General features: G+C 55.6%; 1 protein-coding gene across 1 annotated transcript in view; it reads left to right on the top strand.

Annotated features, from left to right (window-relative positions):
* NTN1 (netrin 1) overlaps positions 1 to 15,689 on the top strand; it is an 86,110-nt gene extending 70,421 nt beyond the window's left edge. Inside the window, exon 3 of the mRNA XM_081805714.1 lies at positions 14,458 to 15,689. Within this exon, the coding sequence (XP_081661840.1) occupies positions 14,458 to 14,579 (122 nt within the window). The 3' untranslated portion in view covers positions 14,580 to 15,689. The remainder of the gene's footprint in view (positions 1 to 14,457) is intronic.
* The last annotated feature ends 7,815 nt before the right edge of the window (positions 15,690 to 23,504 follow it).

Here is a 23,504-nt window from a genome sequence, read left to right as displayed (position 1 = left end):
TTTGGTTTTCCTCAAGTCCCAGTGGTGGCCACCTGCCTACCCACATCTGGCTGCCTCGGATTTGGATTCTGTTCACCTGCAAGCCCCCAGGAGCTGCGGGAGCTGCCGCTGGCCAATGTGCACAGTGTTGATGGGGGCCCCATCAAGACGCCCCAAGTCCTGCTCCTGCCCATCTCGTCCCGGCGACTTCGTCTTAGCCGCAGTTCACTTACGCTTACGTCCCCCCGAATTGTTTGGCACCAGTTGCTTGCTGCTCTGGTAGCCGATTGACTCTGTATAAACCTTCGGCTCCTTTCATTTGCCTTTTGCTTAAAAATATCCCGGTTTTCCCAAGAGTTAATAGTCCTTGGCGAGGATCGAACTCAGGTTTGGTTTGACCTCAGCATTTCAAGGACATCTTTGGCTCTCGCGGGGGACCTGTCCTGAGCCCCGAGATAGGGGATGTCCGGGGACCCTGGGGGATGAAGCCACCAGGCTGTCCCCCACGCGGCGGGACCAGGAAGGAGGCCAGCCCCGTGTCAGTCCAGCGCCCGGGTGGGGGGTGGTGAGCGGTCCAGATGGACACATTGGACAGAGAGCTGGAGGGCATAATTAGAATTCCCATGGGGGATGAGCTGCTCACAAGGTGAACCAGCTTGTTAATGACCCACTGGTGATGAAAGTCCTGTCTCCTCCTGAAGGACACTTTTCTCCTTTTCCTAGAGGCCATTTTCATTCCGCTTGGAGCTCCTTGTGGCTTTCTGTTTCCCCTTGAACCCGCACCTCCCCTCGCTGGGTCAAGAGTGATCCTTCTTCCTTCCGAAGTAGAGGATCTGGGAATGGTGCCTCCTCCTAGTTTTGATTTCCTCCTCCCCAGCTTCTCTGTGAATCTGGCCTGTTCCGAACCTGTTTCCGCTGTCATTGTGCCCCCTGCTCGGTTCAGGCGCCTCATTTTTCTATCCTGGGACCTCTGGGCCTTTCCCATTCCCTAGGACTCTTATGATTCTGGCACTGGGATAATCTGTGCTTGCTCTGAGGAGACCCTGCCCCCTTTTTTTGTGCCCCTGTGTCCTCCCCACCCCCTTAGCAGAATGTGGTCTGCAGCACGTGGTCAGCCATACCAAGGCCCAGCCCAGGGTTGGTGGCAAGTCACACATTTCTCCGGGGACGCTGCAGAGCACCTGTCCACTCCTCCTGCCCAGACCTCTCATCGCCTCCTGTCACCTCCCCCGATGCCCCGCAGTTGGTCATTGCTCCTCCTGATGTGAGAAAGCTGAACGTGACCCTGGCAGGGCCAGGGAGCTATTGTCTTTCTCAGCTTGTTTGCATGTGGGATTCGAGAGAGTTACTTTGATGGTGATTTTTTTTTTTTTCAGTTAGCAACACTATGCCCCTCCTCGCACCCCAAAGTCCCTTCCAGTGTGGTTCGTAGCTAGCAAATGGTGATTTGAATAAGAATCTTTGGCTTGGGGGCAATGGGTTTTGTTCCCCAGGGAGACCCCTGAGCTGAAATGGGGGCGCTGTGAAGCTTGACCTACAGCAAGCGAGGGGGTCTAGGAGAGCCTTCCACACCAAAGAGTGCTTGGGTTCTCAGGGCATAACCTCAGCCTCCCAGTCGTGGGCTCCTGTTTCTGATTAAACTAATTCATGGTCTTGTTTTCCGTATTACAAGGCAATACCTGCTCATTGTTAAAAAAAAAAAAAAAAGCTACGAGACATAGACTAGGAATAAAAGTGACTAAGTAAGTAAAAATGTAAGTGGCAGGTAACCAGCCTGGGCTACTGTGCTAGCGCGGGAGAGGGTCTGTCACCCTGTGTGTCTTTTTCTGAGTGCGCGTGCATGTGCGTGCATGTGTGTGCATGTGTGTGTGTACGTGTGTGTCTGTGTGCTTCCCCATGCAGTCTTCATACTTCTTACTAATGCATCGTTGTTGTTTTCCATATTATTGCATCGCCTTCTACCCTGTAGTTTTGCTTGGCTGCATAGTCTTGTATCAGTGGGATATACCCTGACTCTGTTAATCGGGCATTTAAATTTGGACGCTTGGCCTGCTTCCCTCTAAGCTCTGCCATACAGACCATCCTTCTGGGTTGACCTCTGTGCCGTTCTCAGTGTTCCCTTAGGATGGATTCCTGGCTGTGGAATTGCTGGGTCAAAGAGTGAGCACAGGCTTAAGACCTTTGATCCATGTTGTGTCCTTGCTCTCCCTAAAATTGTCCCAGTTTATAGCCCATGGAGTGCTTGTCCCTATTTCCTCATGTGTACTGGGCATGGACTACTCTGAAAAATCCTGGCCAACCTAGAAGACAAAAAGTGGCATTTGATCATTTTAATTTGTATGCCTCTCAAAACCAGTAAGAAAGGTTGAATGTGATTCCTAAATTTATATCTTGTGGATTGCTTCCTGGGGCCATTCATACATGTTTCCAGTAAAAGTTCATCTTTTTTCTGAATGAACTCTTTGTATATTAAAGATTGTAACTTTTCAGTCCATCTTTTGTCTTACAGATATTTCTCTCAGATTAATTGATTTTATTGTTAGCGAAATTTTAAGATCTGTGATGCTTTTGACATAGGATGCTTACAGTTGTCGTGTGGTCAAATATATACGTTATAGCTTTTGCTTTTGGTATCATAGAGCCCAAGATGATAGAACTCTTGACTTCCTTTTTCTTCCAGTAATTTTTGCAGGTTCATTTTTTACATGTAAACTTTTCATCTGTCTGAAGTATCTTGGCAGAAGCGATGAACATAGAGTAGAACTATCATAGTTCATGAATGGTAGACCAGTTGTCTCAGTGCTACTTCCTACCCAACTGTCCTTTCCTTCCTAATTCCCCCTTCACCCATTTGATGATCCAAACAGGTCTTGTTTTAGACTTTCCATTTGATTAAGTTTTCTCTCTGTTCTTGTATGCCAGCTCACACTGTTTTGACTCTTGTGGCTCATGCGATACTTTTAAGACTTCGGGAGGCTTTGGGAACAGAACGACACCACCCAAAAAGCAAGGGATCGTTCACGTTGCTGTACCAAGTCTTTGAATGTACTTAACGATCCCTGTCCTCCCTGGTGAGAGGAACCATCTGTGTTGTTTTAAAGCTTTTCTTCAGGGATCTTCTGAACCCGTGAGCATTCATAGCTGTGAGCAGCGTGAGGCTTGTCCCCTGCCCCTAAGCCCTGCCACATCCCGATACCCAGGAAAGGCGGGTCTGTGTCAGCCCGGGTCCCTCAGTTCTACGGCATCCCATAATCACATCCGTTTTTCTTAAAAATCAGCAACCCCACTCTGCTGACTCATGTTCTCTGACTCCTAGACGCTTTTCTTCCATAATTGGGTGTGCCGGGCACAATCCTTGCTTTTTCCTTCCTGAGGTGGGGAATTCGGGCTGGAAATGCGGTGGAGGACAGGGAGCTCCAGCGGGTGAGGGACGCCCCTTCCCCGCTCCCCCTGTAAGGGCTGTTGCCATGACAGTAGTCGGACAGACACGTCCTCCTGTGCCCTCCTCCCTCCAGCTTCTCTCCGGATCCCACTTCCTGAACTCGGAGGGAGCTTGTGGGTGGGAAGCCTGCTGGGTGGTCTGCCCAGACTTCCAAGAGATCCTCGGCCACACCTTGTGCTGAGCCTAATACGGGCCCAGGCCACACTCAGACCACGCTCAGTCGTGCTTTCTTTTCCGATGACGAGGCCGGCGCGATAGTGACGACGAGGAGGGGCCCAATGATGACCAGGCAGTAGCTGGGTGATGTAGTGCAAATCCCACAGAGGCCTCCCGTGCACAGATCACTGTTTAATTACTGAACACCTACCTGCTTTGTGCCCTGAACAGTCGTTGATGCTGGGGGGTGGGGTGGGCGATCAAAGAAACCTGCCTTTTCAGTGCTTGTCCCAATCCTCTTTGCTATGGAAGCAGATCCAGGTAGTGGAGCTCTCAGACCCGGGACCTAACTGCGTGGACTTGAACCCCGACTCCAGCCCTGCTATGACGCATGAACAAATGACGTAACTTTACTGTGCCTTGCTCTCCTCATCTGTAGAATGGGGATGCTGCTTCACAGGGTTGGTGTGAGGGGTGCATGAGTTAGGACGGTGCCGGGCACATACTGTTTGCAGTTTGTGTGTGTGTGTGTGTGTGTGTGTGTGCACGCGTGCGTGCGCATATCTCCCTTATACTTCTGGCAAACCACAAGCTCCGTGCGAGCCTTCTGTCCTCCTAGTGTTCACCGTGGCTCAAGTGATTCCACAGAGTGGAGGCTCAGTAAGCATCTACTGATGGTACTACTGATGCGAATTATTACCATCCTGTGTGGTGCTGGGCTTGTTATCACACTGTCTGATGGAACCTTCACAAAGCCTTTCAACTGGGCGTCACGTCAGCTTTATAGATGAGAAACCCGAGGCTCAGGGAGTCCAAGTCACTTGCCAAAGATGGTCCAGCAGCCAAGTGGCAAGGCCAGGAGTCATCCCCAGTTGGCCTGACTCCAGAGCAGAGCCCAGATGAAGGGATGGATGCAGAATGGGGTGGATGCAAGGGAAACCCATCCGAAAGGATTGGAGAACAAGATAGCATTTAAGGAATTTAATGGGATCTAGGGAAGTGGGCATCGTAACGGTGAAGGGCTCATGGGCACTGAGGAAGGGAGATGGTGGATTTCCCGCCTCTTGGTTTGCGAGGGAAAGGAAAAGCGAGGGGTATGGAACGTGCTGGGCACATGAGGGGGTGTAGACCCACAGCGTGCTCCCCATTGGTGCCCGTGCCTGGCCATGCTGACCTGCCTGGCTCGGTGCCTGAGCTATGGGGACAGGCCCATGGTCTGCGGGGACCCGACAGGAGCCACAGGAAACAAGGAGGGACATCCAAGCACACTGGAGAGTCATGGCCTCAAGGATGTCATGCTGTTGGGGGGCTACAGTCATGAGCTGCAGGAAGCTTGTGTTTAGGCAGCCAGGATGGGTGTTTGAGTGAAGGACTGAGGGGTGGGGCTGTGGTGCAGGCTGTGTGAGTCCCGTTTCCTCCAGAGAAGGATCTGGCACATGCCTGAGCGGCAATAGGTGGAGCACGTGGGAGGAGGGAGGCTGGGCGGCGGGCAGGGGCTGGATTGCGGGGGGTGGGGGGCTGGGGGGGGTGGGGAGAGAAGGCATTGGGGTTTTCCTCCAAGTGTAAAGGAAAGCTGGGGGCTGTGTGTAGACCTGATGTGATCTGCTTAGGTTTTCATAAGATCACCGGAGCTGCCCTGCAGCAGGCGGGGAGGGGCTGTGGGAATTTCCAGGTGTACACCGTGGAGGGATGGGTGTAGACGGGACGGTGGAGAGAAGCGGGCACATTTGGGGTCGGCCTGGGAGGGAGTGCCGCCAGAACTTGGTGGCTTGCTTTGGGGAGCAGAAGGCACGTGGGAAGCCCCTGTGTTGTCCTTCTCAAGCGCTGGTGGGGCTCTGGAGCTTGGTGCTGCTTGCTGGGGGACACGGGCCAGTGGCAAAGGGTGAGAGTGGTGCTTTCTTCGTCCCCAGTTTGTGGCCCTGGGAGCCTGGTGCAGGCTGCAGAGCCGGATGATGAGAGGCGGGGGCTCCGATGCAGAAGAGAAGGCACCAGACTCGGTCGTCTGACTTTCCTGGCTGTGCTCAGCCTTCCCTGGGCACACCTGACCTTACGAACCCACTGTGGGCTCAGCGGGGGGTGGGGAGGCAAGTACCAGGTGCCCCAGACTTCCTGTAGCCCGGCCCTGGGGAATGGTGGAAAGTCTCCTGAGAAATGAGTGCCATCAGTGATTTCATTGATGATTAAGACATGGGTGGCTTGGGGTGGAGTTGATCCTGGGACTCAGAAAAGAAAGCTCAGGTTCATCTACAGGTGTCCCAGGCCATCTTGACCCCTATGGTCCAGATGCAGGAGATTCTGATCCGACTGGCCCACTCCAGAACTGTTCCTGAGGTTCACCAGTGAAGTGGGAGGCTTTCGAAGGACCGGCCATAAACTTGATGCTCCTGGCCATCAACCTGGGACCCAGGGAGCCTGCTGGAGGGAGGTGGGGGGGGGGGCTTCCCAGTCTGGTGCTTATTTTTTATCAACCCTTGTTCCCAGAGCAAAGCAGAGGAAATGCTCCTTGTCCCCTCCCATGCCTTCCCCTTGCCTCAGACTCCCATTTTTGTACTTGTCTCCATCTGAACCTAAGGCTGTACCTGGATGTTTCCCTTATATTCAGATCTTTGGAGGAGCAAGAATCGAGGGCCCTCGGCATGCCTGCTCCCTGGAGTATACCACCAGGGGGGTCTTGCCCAAACAGTGGGGCCTCTAGAATGTTCCATCCCACCCCATTCCCAGGGCTTATGTGGTTGATGCTCACCTAAACTGAGTGCAGAGTCGTAACCAAAAGCAGAATCTTCCTGGAGTTTCTAGGCACTGAGAACAGAAAACATGGTCCCTAGAGTAAAAAAAAAAAAAAAAAAAATCCCATTTGACATTTATCTGAGGTGCTGTGGAGAAGAAGAAAGAGAATTTGAAAATGAACCAAGGGGACTGCAGCCCCATCTTGGACACTGCCCTGTGTGACCCGGGTGGGGGCCTGGTTTTTTCACCTGCCAAATCAGGGTGCTGGCTCTGTGTTCCCCAGGCCCTGCTTGGCAGCAACACTATCCCATACAGTGCTCGCTTTCATTGCCCTAGTCCGGCAAACAACGAGGCCCGAGATGCACACCCGCAGTTATATCTTTGCAGAAATTGGGAAAGTTGCCCCCAGTCGGCATGGAGCTGGATTCTAGCAAGTCCACCAGAGGCGCCATTCAGGGGATCCCCTCCTGCAAGGCTGCAGAGCCCCCAGGGAGTCACTTTGCCTGGAAGGCTCCCCCGGAGAGCCGTTCCTTCCCTGCCGAGGGAGGAGCTGTGGGAATGGAGGTCGAGTCCCAAGCTGCCTGATGCCCACAAGGAATGCCCAGCGGAGAGTCTTAGGCGCCTCCGGTCTGAATGCGGCCACTCTGGAGTTACTTTTATTCCCTTGATGGATTCTTCCCGTCTGGGAGGAAGCGGTCCCTCCAGCCCCAGCACTGCGTGAAACCTATCACATGTAAGAATCCTGGGTGTGTGCATATGTGAAAAGGAAGAAGGTTTGGATTCCCTGTTCCCACTGCCTCACCCTGATTCAGGCCCGCAGCCCACACCTGAGTGGCCTCCAGGCTCCATACCATCCCCCCCAAGTTTGCAGCGCCTTGTGGCATGATGGTTGTTCTTACCTGTCATGAGCAGTGTATCCTGATTATCTTAGTGTCTTGGACTCTTTATTTGCTCATTAACATTGAGGCTAGGCTTACATCCACCAGGCAGTTTTCACTGTCCTGTCTTTGCTTGGGGCCAGATTAGGTACCCCTCCTCTGTCCCAGCCCTAATAACCTGTGCGTCTTCTAGGTATGGCCTCCTGCTACTCCCTAACCAGCCAGGTGCATTCTGCCTCAGGGCCTTTGCACTGACTGTTTCTTCTCCTGAAAGGCTTTCTTCCCCTATGTATCTGCATGACTTACACTGTAACTTCTTTAAAGTCTTCACTCACGTGCTACCTGCTTGATGAGGCCTCCGTCCACCACTGTTTAAAATCACAGTGCTCCTCCTTGACACCCAGCATACCCTGTCCTGCTTTCCTGCCTGATTTTTCTTCACACTTCTCACAAGCCATACGATTTCCCTGTGTGCCTTGTTGCTTCTCTCTCCTCAGTCACTAGCGACAAGGACTTTTGTCTGTCTGTTCACTGCCGAATCCCCTGTGCCCAACACTTAGGCTTTCAATGAATATCTGCTGAATGAATGAATGAAGTGCACAACTCCATTTTTAAATAGTCCATCTCGGCCTCTCCTGCACTAGAGCCCGGCCTCCTTGAGGGCAGGACTCCATTGTGTTTGTCTTTGTTTTGGACATAGGATGTCCTTGGTTCCTTTTTGATGAAGGGATGGCTGTCTCAGCCTCCCTCTGAATTCCCTGAGTAGAAATCTGAGCATGTCACTTCGGTCTTCGAGAGGCTGGCTTCTCCACAGCATGCACCCCAACCCCTTATCATCTGCCCATGGCCTACATGGCGCCTTCCTTCTCTGCCCCAACCCCTCACGCTCACTCTGGGCTCATTTTTTCCCTCCCTTTGTCCACCGGCGAGCCATGTGCTTTCATGAACATCATCTGTTTCCACCTCCAAGCCCTTTGCTCCTGCTGTTCCATGTACCTGGAATGCCCTCACTTTTGGCCTTCTGGGAAACTCCTGTGCATCCCTCACTTGCTTTGAACCCTTCTTCCCAGTGCACACCTTACGTCCGTCCCCTTGGCTAGAATATGAACTTTTCAAGCCAGCTACCCTCCATGTGTTCCCCTTTGTGCCCCTTGGGTCTAGCACAGTGTCTCGCTCCTGGTAGGTTAGAATTACCTGGGGAGCTTTTAGAAACTACTCACTGGGGCCTCACTCTGGACTGGTTCATCAGATGAATCAATCCCCCATCTAGCGGTGGGGAAGCCACACTTACTTCTAAAGCTTCCCAGGGGAGTCCGATCTGCAGCAAGAGTAGATCTCTACCAGAACATGTAGACGATTGCTTCACTCTAAAAATGAGTTCTTCCTTCCAGCAGCCCTGTGGTCTCGGGGCGGTGGGGGAGGGGTATGGTCCTGGGCACAGGTGCTCACACTTATTGCCCTGCTGGGACTGGTCCAAGTGCAAGGCGAGCGTGCAGACACAGCCCCTGGGCCTGATGCCTGAGGCCTGGGTTTTTTTTTTCATGGTGGTTGCTTGCTAGGTATTTGCAGGCTTGAAGTGAACCTAGCCAGGACTCCTCAGTCCTGGGTCCTGAGAGAGGTGAGCAAACTCGTTCCAGGACTCAATGGTCTGGTTTGGGAGGCCTGTCTGGGTTCTGCCTGTCTTGCTGCCTTCTGAATAGACACCCCATCTACGTGTCCTCCAGCACCTCTCACCCCCATACCCTGGACCAAGCCCTCCTAGCTCTCTGCCCGGAAACTGGCACCCCCATCTGCTCTGGGCCCAATCAGGCACGACGCCCCCCAACTCCTGACTGTCCCTGGTCCATCCCCTCCTCTCTGTCCCTACGCTTGCAGCTCAGGCCTCCACCACAGCTCACCTTTGCCACATCCATGCACCTCCACCCTCATCACCTGCCTGACCTGGCCTTCACTGGCCACCGGCGCGTCCCTGTTCTGCAGAATGTATTTGAGAGCAACTGCCTTCTGGGTCTGCATGCGCCTGGTCCCCAGCACACGTTTGCCTGACTCCGTGCCTGCCTCCAGTCCCTGAGCCTGTGTAGCCTTCCCCCCAGCCAGACCGCACCCATGTGGTTCTCATGCTGCCTGCCTCTGAGTCTTTGCGCGTCCTGCCCCCCGGTTTGCGAAGGCCCCACTTGTCCCCTGCTCCCCAGCTGTAGTAAGCTCATTAGCCACTCTCAGGGTTAACTCCGTGGCCCTTTGTGACCGTCAGACTCTCTCCTGGCCCCGGGAGGAGAGGATTAGCTCAAGTCCATGCTCTGTGGAGCCCAGCGGCATCCCCCTGAATTGTAAAGACCACCGGCGCTGGTGGGGTTCACATGGTGTTTGTGGAGCCTGTTCTCTCTGCAGACCCTGGACCCTGTCCAGTCTACAGGGTGTGGAGCTCCCTGGTGTGGCCGTGCTGGAGGCCTTGCCCTGGGATCACACCCTGGCCATCGGATTTGGCTTCCAGAGTTCACAGAGCATTGGTCCCGGCTTTATATTTCAGGAGACCAGAGTGCCAGCCCTGGGCCCACCCCTGCCAACCAAGCGTGACTAAGCATCCCTGAGCCCAGCCCATCCCCAGAGCGCAGGGTGAACACTCCCAGCCAACAGCGTGTGTGTGTGTGTGTGTGTGTGTGTGTGTCAGACCCCCACGCATGTGCCCTCCCACGCCCGCCTGCCCTCCTGCAGGCTCTGAGCGCCTTCTTGGTGCTCTGACCCATGCCGTTTTCTGGAATCTTCCTAAGAAGCTGTCACAGGCTACAGAAGGGACAGCTTTTCCTGCAAGAAGTGGACAGGAAGTTTTCTAGCACCAGGCCAGCGGCTGGGGTCAGCAACACCTGTGCTCACCGTGCCCCCCTCTACCCCCCATCCTTCAGTCTTTACAAAACCAGAGCAAACCAAAATTTGTTTTATTCTGAAGTAGTTAAGAGAAGAGGATACCGTAATGGGTATACCGTAATGGGTACCTATGTGTCCACCCCCAGCTTTATCAAATTGCAACATTATGCTTTTTAAATTTTTTTTAAGGAAATTGGTCTTTATGACCACCCCACCCCTACCCCAAGTCTTGCAAACTGAGAACATGCACTGCGGAGAGAGAGAAAGGACTCCTCGGCCTGAATGCTTTTCTCACCTGCCCCATATACCCGGCTTCTGTTCATCCTTGTATCCCATGCCCCAGCCCACCTGCCCCGCCCCGGTCCGTTATGATAGGAAGCTGAAGCACTGTGAATGTTTGCTGAGTGAATATTTGTTTCCTGCTGTGTTCTAGAGCAGAACCTGTATGTGGTGGGCACGCCATGAAGATTTGTTGAGTGGGTCAATGAATGAACAAATCCGCAGAGTGCCCTATCTTGGGCGGCAGGCATGTCTCCACTAGTAAGAGCTGATGACCATTTTGGGGTGTTCTGGGCTGGAATGGTGCTTTCCCCATGTCTGGTTCCAGGAATGAGGGGGGTTGTTTAGGGATGCCGGGCCAGAGGCTACGTCCCTACAGTTTGCTCAGGACGGGCCCCACTGAAGTCCCAGTAGTCCAGCCATGGGGAACAGTGAGCAGCAGGGCAGCCTCCCCGTCCCCTCCCCAGCCCGGCCTCCCCTGCTCCCCCACGTCCGGGATGAAGCCACAGGGCCTGCTGGTTTGCGGGAATCCCGGTGTGTTTTTTCCCAGCCAGTGACTTTCAATCGTCTTTAAAATGATTGCTCAACTTGAAAACCCCTGCAGGCGGGTGTCTGGGGTGGTTTGGATCTTGCTCAGCCTCTCATTCCTTTCCCCAAATTGCTCATTATTTCATTTGCATAAATTTTAGTGGCGAGATATCGCCCTAGGCCAAGGAAGCTCGAGTAGATCTGGTAACGGGGCAGCAGAGACGAGTGCAGAAGCTCCTTCAAGAGCGGCCGGGAGGAAGTGGGAGGAACACCAGAACACGCTGCTTCCAGGAGGCTGGATGCCCGTCGTCCGTGACCTTGGTCTGTCCCCTTCTCTCCTCACGTTGTCACCAAAGGCCCTGCCCCGGCAGGAGACAGAGGCCAGATGGACCCCTGGCTTCCACCTGGGCTCTGGTATCTCCTCCCCGTCAGTCAATCCGTCCGCACCGACTTATTGAATGCGCGCACCGTCGTACTGACAGCCGGGCCCTGGGTGCCGTCCCGGGGAGATGAAGCTGAGAAAGACACAGGAGATAAGACACGGTCGGGGGCAGTGTGCACAAGACAAGGCAGCTGTGTTAGGTGCCAGGCCGGCGGGGGGAGGGGGGGCGGTGCTGGGCTGTCGAGCTTTGGGGCACAGGGTGGGGGGAGGGGAGGGTGGGCGGAGACAGAACTGGGGACCCACGGGCTGAAGAGGGAGACTTGAAGAAGGTCTTGAGGGTTGGCCAGGAGCCCTCTGGGGCTGGGCTCCCAGCAGGTGAGCCCCAGGTCACTGGTGTCTGGGATCCCCCGGCTGGCCCCCCACCCCGTGGTGAGCAGACGAGTCTCCTGCGAGCCCAGCACTGGACCCAGCTTCTGGGTCCAGTGAGGGAGTAGGAAAGAAAGAAAACATGGCCCTTGTCCTCAGAGCTAACCATACCCACAGTCAGTGGAACCTAAATTAAATCGTTGGACCATGACACAGTAGAAATATATTTACCATTATGAATAATGACCTAGGACGCCTGTCTATCCATCATCCATCCGTCCATCCCTCCATCCCTCCATCCAAGTCGAATGCACTCTTGCTGTGTGTGACTCACCCTGATATTCCCTAAACTTCTTCTTTTTTTTTTTAATGCTGCCCCAGAACCCATTACCCCATCCTAGACCCGCTAATGGGTGGTTAGGGGTTAAGCACCGGCCACCCTGGGGAGCTGAAGCCAACACGCTTACACGGGTTAGCAGGTCTGTGTGCTTTGGGTCAGCAGGCAAGCTGCGGTCATCGCATGGACAGGTGGAAAGTGAGGGGGGGCTCAGAGCCCAAATTGGGGACCCTTGTGCAGGTCAAGGAGGGTGATGACTCAGACTAAGGTAGGGGGGGTCTGGGGGAGATTTGGGAATTTAAGAGTCCACAGGACTTGGGACTTGGTGATGGGATAAGTAGCAGGATGAGGAGGCGGGAGGGGGTGACTCCTTTGCGTCCCACCTGCACTTGCTGGCAGATGTCCTGGAAGGCAGCTGGGTTTGGGCTCCCGAGAGACCCGAGTTAGGGGGTGGGGGGAGGCAGTGGGACATGCATCAGGAGAGCAGCCCAGCTTGTTCTGGAAGAACCGCAGCTTCGATTAGGGCGATCCTGGAGGGAAGACGGGGCTCAAGGAGGAGAACAGGCATGGTGATGCTCTGAACATCTGAGCAAGCGGGGCCTGCGAAGAGCCGGGGACGCGCCTGGCAGGAGCGCTCGTCGACATTGGTGGGGTTCGCGGCGGCGGGGCTGTGGGTGGTCTTAGCGTGGTGCTCTGGTGGGACCGCGGGACGAAGCAGGCCGAGTGGGGGGCGGGCCGAGGTGAGCTGGAGGGGAGGCCCGGGGGAGCCAGGAAGGCCGGGAGAGCAGGTGGCTGCCGGGCGGTGTGGGCTGGGCGGGGGTGCTTGGGGTCCTGCCAGTGGAATGAGGGGATGAAGGGGGACACAAGGGAGAGGTCGGGTATCTGAAGAGAGGGTATGCATGATGCTGGGCTTCCTGAGAAGGCACAGGGGTGAGGTCAGAACCCTGCGGTGGGGTGGGGGGACCGGCTCTGCAGGGGAGGCAGGGGGCGCCCCACCCCGAAGGTGGCTTTAAGGTGGGAACACCAGGACGGAGGAGTTCTTGTCACCTCTGAGAAGCAGGAGGTGAGGCCACAGACTGCAAAGGTGTGTAGTCGAGGAGGGAGGTGCTGGGGGCCGTGGGTTTAAAGAGGGCTGGGGTGCTTGACCTGGGGAGTCGTCCAGGGAGTGGGAGACAGGGTGGACAGGTGTTGACTCGGCAGATATTCCTGGGGACCTATTACGTAGCAGGCCCTGTGTCCCAGGCCCTGGGGGGTACAGCAGGGAAGCAAAGAAACACAAAAATAAATTCCTGCCCTCAGGGAGCTTCCGTTCTGCACGGCGGGGGTCACGTGAGCGCAGGTACAGGTCTGTGTCTGCGGTAAGATGATAGGACTGGCGAAAGTGCCCGCGCACAGCGCATGCGTGCGCGAAGCCACGTGTGCTGAGGACGCAGTAGGGGTGTGGGAGGGCGGGCCGTGAACTTGCGGTGTTCCGGGTGGGGGCAGCGGAGGCCCCCCTGGAAGGGACCGCTGAGCACTGAGCGGTGAGGTGTGGCTGTCTAGGGGCGCCTGATGGCCACAGATTTATGGGTTGTCCCTCTTCCCTGTGGTGTGACTTGCCCAGAAAGGCCGGCTGTGCAGGCCGGAGTAGAGGGGAGAGGAGGAGGTCATGGCCATGAAGGGGCCACAGACCCAAAGGCCCCCCCGGGGGGCCCTGACGCTGCACGCTCCCTGAGCCCTCGCCTTGCTCGCGTCCTGTCTTCTGCCTCAGTTCCCCCTTCTTCTTGCTGTGTTGGAAACTCCGCGTAACGAAGACGAAGGAGAATCTGGGGACGGGGTCTTGTGGGCGAGTAGCATCGCTCTTAGTGGCGAAAACTGGTGACCATCACTGTGGCCGCTCAGAGATGTTCCTCCTTCTGCATCATTGTCGCCTCTGCTCTAGGCAGTGTCGTTCCAGAAAGATCACCACAGTGAGAATCCCTTCAAACCCTGGGCACAAACCACGCCGGCCCAGGGCTGGAACGGTCGTGTCTTGACCCTGGAGGGCCTTCCAGATGCGCTGGTCATGCTTCCCCAGGGACTGAGTCTCAGGAGGCCCAGGGTCGCCCCTGCGGTGACCCTGCTTGACATTCCCCTGGCGGAGCATGCTCAATGCGTTGTTGTCTTCTTTTGTATCTGTCTCCCCGTCAGGGACCCAGGCAGGGCACGGCCGGTGTCTGAGCCCTGTGTCTTCTGCATGCACTAGGTTTCCCAGGGAAGCCTGCACCAGGGGTGTCTGAGTGATGATAGTCACTCTGGTCACTGGTCCCGTGTTCGCTGCTGGAACAGATGGACACCATTATGGCCCCCGTTTCCAGAGAAGGCAACCAAGGCACAGAGAGGCTCACGCGCGTGCTGCAGATCAAGTACACCGTGCTGGTGTGACAGGCGGGATTCGAATGCAGGTGCCCAGCTCGAGGCTCACCTTCTTCACTGTGTTTTACAAGCCGTATCTCATCTGATAAGAGAGAGTGTTCATAATTCCTTCTCTCTTTACGGACAGGCGGGGTGGCAGAGCGGCGGGGCCCAGCCGGTCAAACAGGTGCACGATGCGAACAGGCCCCTGAGCCCCGTCTCAGCACCTCCCTCCTGCTTCAGTGGCTTTTGCTGGTGAAGCAGACATGAAACCTCTTCCCTCGCCCCGACTGAAGCCCCAGTGAATCCCGTGATTGCAGCTTGTTTGCATTTGTGAAGTTAATTGGTTTTCCAGACAGAACCACAGACCAGTGTCCCTGCCGCCTGCCCACTGTGCACTCCCATCCCCGGGGGTCCTGACAGCCAGCCGCCCAGCCATCTCGGGTCCCAGTGCGGGCCGGGGAGGGGGGGGCGGAGGAGGACTCGAGAGGCAGGATGGCCGTGAGGACAGCCGGCTCCCCGGCTTGGGGCAGGCGGATGAAATCCGAACTCTGGAGGGAAATTTACTGCACAATAAAGAAAGAATGGCCCGCTTTGGGGACAATTAAAGCCACATTACTGTGGAATTACAGAGGGCGCCCGGGGAATTAGCCAAATCCAAAGCAGCCAGAAGCACCGGGGCCAAGAAATGTGGGGCATTCACATGCGGCGCCCCCCTCCTTGTACAGGGGACCTGTCTGGTTCCCAAACCCCCTCATTTTAGGGCAAGAAAAAAATATTTCCAAAGACTTTACCTGAGGGGTACCATTGTCAAAACAACCCTGGTCCAGCTCAGCCTGTGCCTTAAATAGTTCTGGTTTCAAAGCCACCTGAGTCACCGTGGAGGTCCAAGTGGAGGCCGAGCCCCACTATTTGCAGCTGGGAGCCCAGGACCATGCCAGGATTCGGAGCTGGAGCCGAGCAGGGGCCCTGTGGGCTCTGCCTGGGGCCTCAACATCCTCGCCTGGAAAATGGGCTGTTTGTGAGGCTGTCGGGCTGACAAAGCATATAAAGTTAAGCCTCCTTAGTCCTCCATCTCTTTTATTTTATGGCTTCTTCTGGTGAAATAAAAAGGGAAAGCTGTAGGGTGTGGGGCGTTTGGAAGCATGAATGTGTTAGTACATTCCCCTCGCGGAGAGGAAGGGGACCAGGAGATGCTTCTGTGGTCACTAGCTGGCTTCGGGGCTGGGGGACCCTTCCAGAGGCCTCTGTACCTTTCACGACATCCCTCAGTCCCCTATCATGGCACACCTGGCTGGCGGGGGGGCGGGCATCAGGGGTGGGAAGCAGCTGAGGGAGGGACAACTTCAGGAGAGGTTGTGGAGCCTGGGGCTCACCTTGGTGCACAGAGACGGGCCCCAGGCTGGTCACCTGTCTCTGCTGTCCTTCGTGTGTGGAAAATGGGCCCAGGCAGTCGGGAAGCAGTTTCCCCATCTATGCGGACTGCCTCCTGCCCTCTACTCCCACTCCTTGCCCACCTCCTCCAGGCCACGGCCGGGAGGGAGGTGTTTGGCTCCGCCGTTGGCACTCTGGACAATTTGGAAGAGGAAGGGGAAGGGGTTGCTCAGGAAAGGACCCTCCTCTTTTCTGTAAGGGCCAGTCCCTTGTTTGGTTCTTCCCTGAGAGTTTCAGACTGATAGAGCCAGCAAGCCACTGGGGTGGCTTGTTGTCCTAAATCCAGGGGAGGTGTTCAAAGTGCTCAGTAACCCTTACTTCCCGGCGCCAACCATCATGGAGGTGCCAGCCGCATACAGCTGTGTTGGGGCATTTCCATGGTAGATCCGTCAGCCCTAAAGCCTTTGAAACCCTTTGAAAGAGTGGCTGGTTTTTTTGTTTTTGTTTTTTAGCTAAGCCCCCATTGTCCCGCTGTCACCGCACTGATCTGAATGCCCAGGCAGAAGATGCTCGGCGGCAGAGCCATCCTCTGCCCAAGAGGAGGAGGTGACCGTAGTCCCTGGGGCCATTTTCCCTAGATAACTAGGACGTCATTCCAGAAGGACCATTGGGTTTGTTTTCTGCGAATAAAGCCCCCACATTTGCCTGCTTCCGCTGTCTTCTTCAGACATACACAGCCCCTACCCCAAGGACGCAGGGTCAGTTACAGATTGGAAGATTTCTTCAAGACACCCCTTCTACCAATGCATGTGTAAGAATGGTCACCAGGCTGGTCCTAGCCTCAAACCTGGAACGATCTCCCAGCCCAGAGGCAGAACAGTGTCTCCTCCAAGGCTGAGTTGGAAGGGACTTTATCAGCCTCGTTCTGCCTTGTCAGAGCTAGAATCTCCTATACTGCATCTCTCTACTTGAATGCCTCCAGAAGCGGCAAGATCACTCTCTTCCCCGGGGGGGCCCCTTCTGTCCTGTGGTCGGCCACCTACATTCTTCAATGACATGATGCTTAATTAAAGCCTTTAATTGTGATCTCGTGAACACTTTACCGATATCTAAATACATGATACCTGCTGGTTTGGTTAAAATAACTGGATTCAGAATGGGGGTGAAGACTTGTGGGTCCACTCCACTGCAAAGCTTGCCCCAATGAAAATGGGTAAAGCGTTTGGGCCATTCTGATCATAATTACCTTCCTCCCCCTGTTTCTCCCTAAATGGCAGTGTGGTTTCCCCCTGGGGATCTTTGCATGGGAAATTGGGGCATGCTGGGGAACAGCGAGCCCCCGCAGAGCCTGGTGGGGGCAGAGAGGCGGCCTATCCGCTCAGCACTGACGGTGGTGTCCATGGCCAGGAGGACACTTTGGGGGTCATGAGATGGGCAGGGTCTGCCCCTACTGTCACATCTCCAACGTGGCCTCAGACATGTGATTTCTGTCCTCCTGGAGCAGATGCGGAAAGGGAAGTGATTGAGAAAAGACAGGCTGGCATTGACCAAGCAGGGACGGAAGCCTCAGGCAACCGTGGGAATGCAGAAAAGCCTGAGCAGACCTCTTCCCTCCCGCTCCTGCTAAAGCGCGGGACCCCCCGCCACCCTCTGGTGGGACTCGCAGATACCCAGAAGATCACAGCTGCCTTTGATTTAAAAAAAAAAAAAAAAGCTGTTATGTAAAGATCACACATTTCAGGCAAAGCACGCATCCGATGGGGATCTGGAAGATGCTGGAGATAGGATGGCCTTGCAACACTCGGGGCATACTTTCAGCAGAGAGTATTTGTTGAAATTCCACTGTAACTGAGCATCCCCGTATATTTATTTGCTGAATCCGGCGAACCTAGTTGGTAGAGCGCATTTGGTGTTGACCCGGCGCGACCCCCCAGGAGCCCGCTTTCAGCCTGTCCCCATCCAGGGGCAGGGGGCTCTGGCCCCTGGGCTCACGAGGCGCCGTGCCCTGTGTCAGATCCCTGGAGCGGTTTGGGCTGCAGGTTAGGCTGGTCTCCGGAGCCTGCAGCCCGAGTCAGAGTTGAAATAAATAACAGGTCCAGCACAGGAGGGACGCTGCCCGTGGGTCAGCAGTGTCAGGAATGGGAAAGGTGTCCTGGGAATCGAATGTGTTTCCGCCCGGTGTCACGGGGGCAGAATCCACTGCAAGTCATTAAACCTCCCTTGCCGCCAGCCTCGCCCACGGCCGCTGGAGTCCGGCCTCGCATCTCCAGCCCGGCATGTGCCAGATCCGGTGATGGGACCCATTACAGATGGGAAATGACTCTGGGAAGCCAGGGGCCAGGTTTGGCCAGTGCGGCTGGCAAATCAGCCCTCATATGTCCGTTTAATAAAACACAGGGACTGTGTGCACCACCTCCGGGGAAGCGGGCTTGGAAGGGAGCCCCTTCTGGGCAGGGCGGACAAGCCACAAGGCAAAGAGGATTTTGTGGCCACCAAAGCCCGGGAGGGGAGCTTGGCTCAGATGACCTAGGTTCTACTTCGAGAAATTTCTCGGCCTTCGGGAATGCGTTCCAGTGGCCGTGCGCAGGGGTCTATCAAGCTCGGTCCTGCCCACGACCATGCCGCTCTCGCGTGCTGGAGGTCTGGAAAGAGCCCTGAATTAGGAGTGCCCCTAACGAGTTCCAGGTCCTTGGCAAAGTCCCTTTGCCAGTTGGGGCTGCATTTTTCTCATCTCTTCGACAGAGGGTAAACTAGGAAACGCTGAAAGCCCGCACCAGCTCCAAAAATCCTGTTTTTGCCCTTGGGGAACGACATCCCCTTTTCCCTGTAAGGATGGGGATGGAGTGGGGGCGTTCATACGGGGTCCTACTGTAACGAAGAAGCAAGACCCCCTCGTCTCTGGACCTCTGCTTTGCAGCCAGGAATATCCTTGAGGGCAAGAGAGTTTGCATCTTGTAGTTAGCGGCCCCCCCCTCCTCCGCAGAAGGCTCCAGAACAGGGCCCGGAAGGTTCCGGAACAGGGCAGCAACAAGGTGAGAGGAGCTTGAAGGGGGATTTGGGAAGGAGGGCCATTGGAGTCAGGGAATGCCACACAGTGGGCCGGGGCTGGAGTGTCCCCGCACCCCGCCCCTGGGGGAGGTGACAGGGCAGGGCCCCCTCCGCCTGGGGCGGGGCTCTGGAAGGGGCCCGGGAGGGAGGATCTAAGGACGGAGGGCTGCAGACAAAGGATTGATGACTGCTCCCGGCTCACCAAAGCCTCCTCGGCATTTCCTCCACCGAGAGGGCCGAAGAGGAGGATGTTTGTGCGGCAGGAGCCCTGAGTTATGCCTTAAGGCCTGGGCAGCACGAGGAGCTATGGCGTCAAAGCCTGAGGGGAGGCAAAGCAGCCAAAAAAGGGCAGAGGGAAGAAAACCCGAAGATGTTTACAGAGAGAAAAAGTCGGGGGGAGAAGTGACGGCGAGGTCAAGCCGATTCGGGGGGTGGCCCTGCGCAGCCCACAGTTCCCGGATGCCTGTGCCTGGGGGACAGCGGGGCCGCTGACCCGGGTACCCCTGACCCCCGCCCGCGGCCCGGTCCAGCCCCAGCTGCCCACCAGTCTGACATTGGGGTGGGGGGCCCCCATGATGGGCCGCTTTCCCTGCCCAGCTGGAGTCCACGTTTGTGCTGGAAGAAGGGGGCGAGCCCCACAGACCTGAGATCTGTCCCCCACTCCCAGTCTGTCCTCCAGCAGCCAGGAGAGGGTCTGGCTGGGTGGTGGTGGTGGTGGGGGGACGGGCTCCCAGCCGCTCTTTTGTCTGACATCTTGACAAAGGGGCCGGCCTTTCCCAAGCCCCACAGGTGTGAAGAGCTTGTTACGCCTAGTGTTTGTTCAGCCCTATTAGTGGCCTGAAGGACTGTTGACAGAGGGCCCCTTTGTGTGCAGACTGGGCTAAAGCTCTCTAAGCCCTCGGCAAACACAGGCCACTTATCTCTGGGGACTTTATCAGAAACCATCTAAAGCCCGCCGTGGCTGCTGGGAACCCCGGCCTCCTTGACTGACGTGGGGGACCCGGTTTCCCACTCCGTTTTTATGGCTCATTTTCCCGACCACCTTGATCCACCTCTTGTAGATTCTGTTTCTGATATCGGAGATAAAGCGCAGGTCCGGGGGTCAGAGTTTCTGTTTTCAAGTTGGAGCTTTTTTTAAAACAAAACAAAACCACAATACAAAACCATGCCTTGGCTCTGCAGGCCTCCTGTCCACTGAAGGGAGGCTCGTCAGAGAGACTTGGGGGGTGGTCGGGGCTCCTCCCCGTGAGAACGTGGCTTCGGCGGGGCTCCCGAGCCCACCAGCCAAGATCCCTGCTGCTGACCACCAAACCACTCCCTGCCGCCCCGCCGCTCTGGGACCCCCACATGCCCGAAAGTGGATTCCTTCTCTTTCTCAGAATAGTTTCCTCTGCCTGATACCCCGCTGAGTATCCTTGCTACACCCTTTCCTTCTGGAACTCCCAGGTCGACACTGTCCTGTCGGCTGCTCCCCTGCCCCCCCATCACCTCCTCCCTGAGCAGGTGGAAGCTACTGGATGCCCCAGCTGGGTAGCAGGGCAGACCCTCCCGCCCCATCTACAGCCTACCTACGGAATCAGAAGCTTCCAGGGCCGGGCCTCGGCGTCTGGGTTTTGGTAGGCAATTTCAGTGATTCTCTGCACCCACGCTTGAGAACTGTCACATGCTGGGGTCTTGGGTGGATGGGGACGGTGAGTGAGTGTCTCCTCGAACTGCCAACTAGAGCTCGAGAGAAGGAGGAAAGGGGCATCGTTTCGAGAGCCCCAAAGTGCACAGGCGTCAACCCCCAGCAGCTGTTCTTCCTGACACTTTTAAAAAAAAAAAAAAAAAGTGGCGTTCACCAGACCTGTTCTTGCCAGCTAACGGCAGAGACTCGGTGAGCGCGGGGACCGCGTCTGTCCTGCGCACTGTGACGTCCCCAGGTGCTCAGGCAGTATCTATGGAAGGAAGAAATAAATCCATTTGCCATTAATAAGGTGAATTGACTGTTTTCTAAATGGATCTAGGTGTGTGTGGTCATAGCTTTTCTACTCTGCTCACCTGTAGCGTAGGCATGAGAGGGTCCGGGCCCCAGAAATGCGGGGGCCAGCCCCGCCTCGCTCAGCCCCCGTCCAGGAAGGAGCCCTTGGGGAGCCCGGCTCTGAGCGTCCCCCGGGTGCTGGCGGGGGCCAGATGTGGGGGTGTGAGGAGCAGCGATGGCCCGGCCTGGTCACCTCAGGAAAAGCTGAGATCTGGTCTCATACAACACGCCACAGGGGGCGGAAAGCGTGAGATTTATAAACAAGGGTCAAACCATTTCTAAATAAATAGGATACCAAATAGAGTAGCAAAGTAACAGATAAAAGGGTATACAAACTGCCTCAGACTCTTAAAAACAACTCAAATATTTGCCTCATTCTGAACCAATCAGCCAAGGAGTTGTGTCTTTCGAAACCAGACCTCTGCCCGCGGCCCCAGCGCGGACGCCTGGCCATGAACTCTACCCAACATCTCCCTGCAGGCTGCTCCCTCTCAGCGACTGACTGGCTCATGTTCCGACCCATTTCTTTTGCTTTAGTTCCGGCCCGCTAGCCTGGGGGCTTGTCTAGATGCAGACTCCCAGGCCCAGCCCCAGACCCCCCCGAAGCCGAATCTGCATTTGAACCAGATGCCCAGGTGACGCCCAGGTGACCCCCACGTGCAGGTCGCGTTCGGGGCAGTGCTGGCCGGCTGGAATGTTCCGTCTGTGTCCTGGTTCTCTTCTGAGGCCCTGTCCTGTGCACCGGTCCCCAGAGGGCCGAGCAGAATGCTCTCCCTGACAGTCAGTCCTTACGGCACTCAGGACACTTGGACATGCCCGAAGGATTTCCTGTGCAGTTGCTAGACGGCTGTCCCTCTCCCCTCTGAGGCAGAAGCACACTGAGGGCGGGACTCTGCCCTATTTGCTGCTGGCTCCCCTGTAGTCCACCAGCTCCCCGTCCGTTCAAAGGCTCCAGGCGGCGTCTGCGGGAGGAGCGAACATCTCTCACCCCCTGGGCAATATTCAAATTTGCTCTTAGAGAATAGCATCTTGATCAGCTGTAAGGGGTATAAAAGCTCCCATGGGTGAGACCATTACAATCTCTCTAACCCAGGCTTTCCCACACTTGGCCCTTCTGTGCCTGGTAAGACGCATACCAGCGTCCCTGGTCACCATCCTGTAGACACCAGCAGCCCCTCCCTGAGTTGTGACAACCAAAGATGTCTGTGGACATTGCCAGCTGTCTGTTGGGAGGCAAAACTGTCCCAGCGGAGAACCGCAAGTCCCCACCCCTGGGGAAGTTGTGAACACTTTGCACGTGCTGAGCGAGTCTCGTGGTCCCTACCCAGCAGCCTCAAAGTCAGCGAAGGAACCATTGAGGGAGGCAGCACCTGCCCCAGCCTGCCCCTGGGGCCTGGACATGTAGAGATTTGTCCGTAATCTCGGCAGATCTGAGGGCTGTGCTTCCCTGGGGCTGGGTATCCCGCGGCTGCAGCCGGTTTCTTGCCTATGCAGCCTCTAGCCTGTGGACGGTGCACACGTGGGCCAGTTACTTTGGACAGTTTAGCTGGAGATATGTAAATCTAAAATTCCTATGCTGGGGGCGCCTGGGTGAGGCGTCTGCTTTCAGCTCAGGTCATGATCTTGGGCTCCTGGGATCGAGCCCTGCATCGGGCTCCCTGCTCAGCGGGGAGTCTGCTTCTCTCTCTCCTTCTGCCCCTTCCCCCTGTTCATGTATGTGCTCTCTCTCAAAGAAATAAAATCTTAAAAAAAATTATAAAGAAATAAAGCTCCTATTCTGCTAGAGCAATATCATGGGATCGCCTTCTCAGAAGAACTGCTCTAGAAGGGAGGAAAAAATTGAGAGCGATCCCCTGTGCTGGGAGAGCATAGGAGGGCCCCTGGCCCCAGCCCAGAGCTCTGAGGAGGCCCATTGTCAAATGGCCTTGCTATTCTATTGAAAGAACCCCTGAGCCATGTGAAATAAAAGGGACCCAGGGCCAGAGTCCCTGAGAGACAGGGCCAGGACACAGCTTAATAATGTCTGCAGGATCCTTTCAGCCTGGGATATCCCAGGGAGGTGTGTGTGTGTGCCCGGGGGGGGGGGGTGGGCATTGGGAGTTAGTTTATAAGGGTCTCTCAGGAGAGGGCTAATGCCTGTTTTTGGTAAACTCATCAAGCCAATGGATGCAGATTCAGTCCCTATTGTGTACCAGGTCCTCCTTGGGGTCCTGGGAGGAATCCAGGGCATCCTAAGTGTGGGTTTTTCTCCTTAAAGCACTGTAGTTGACTTGAGCAGATACACTGGTGAGTTAAAGCAGCAAGACAAGTTTTAAGTAGCTCAAAGCAACAATAAAAAAAATGTCACAAATGTCACAAAGCTGTATCTTGTCGCAATGTGGTCCAGGCAAACCACATAATTCTCCATCTGTCCTCTCTTTCTACTCATTCACCCATCCACCTACATATCTATCCACCCATGCATGCATGCATCAATCCATCCATCCATGCATCCATCTTTCCATCCATCCATCCATCCATCCATCCACCCACTCACACACCCACTCATCCATCCATCCATCCATCCACTCACACACCCACTCATCCATCCATCCATCCATCCATCCATCCATCCATCCATCCATCCATCCATTCATCCATCCATGCATCCATCCATGTATCCATCCATCCATCCACCTATCCATCCATCCATCCATCCATCCATCCATCCATCCATCCATCTATCCTGCCATCCATCCACCCACTCACACATC

This window comes from Leptonychotes weddellii, chromosome 15 (assembly GCF_054177405.1).
Source record: "Leptonychotes weddellii isolate Sample4059 chromosome 15, ASM5417740v2, whole genome shotgun sequence".
NCBI classification, from domain to species: domain Eukaryota; kingdom Metazoa; phylum Chordata; class Mammalia; order Carnivora; family Phocidae; genus Leptonychotes; species Leptonychotes weddellii.
Note: the sequence above shows the minus strand (reverse complement) of the source record. Positions and strands in the feature narration are given on the sequence as shown.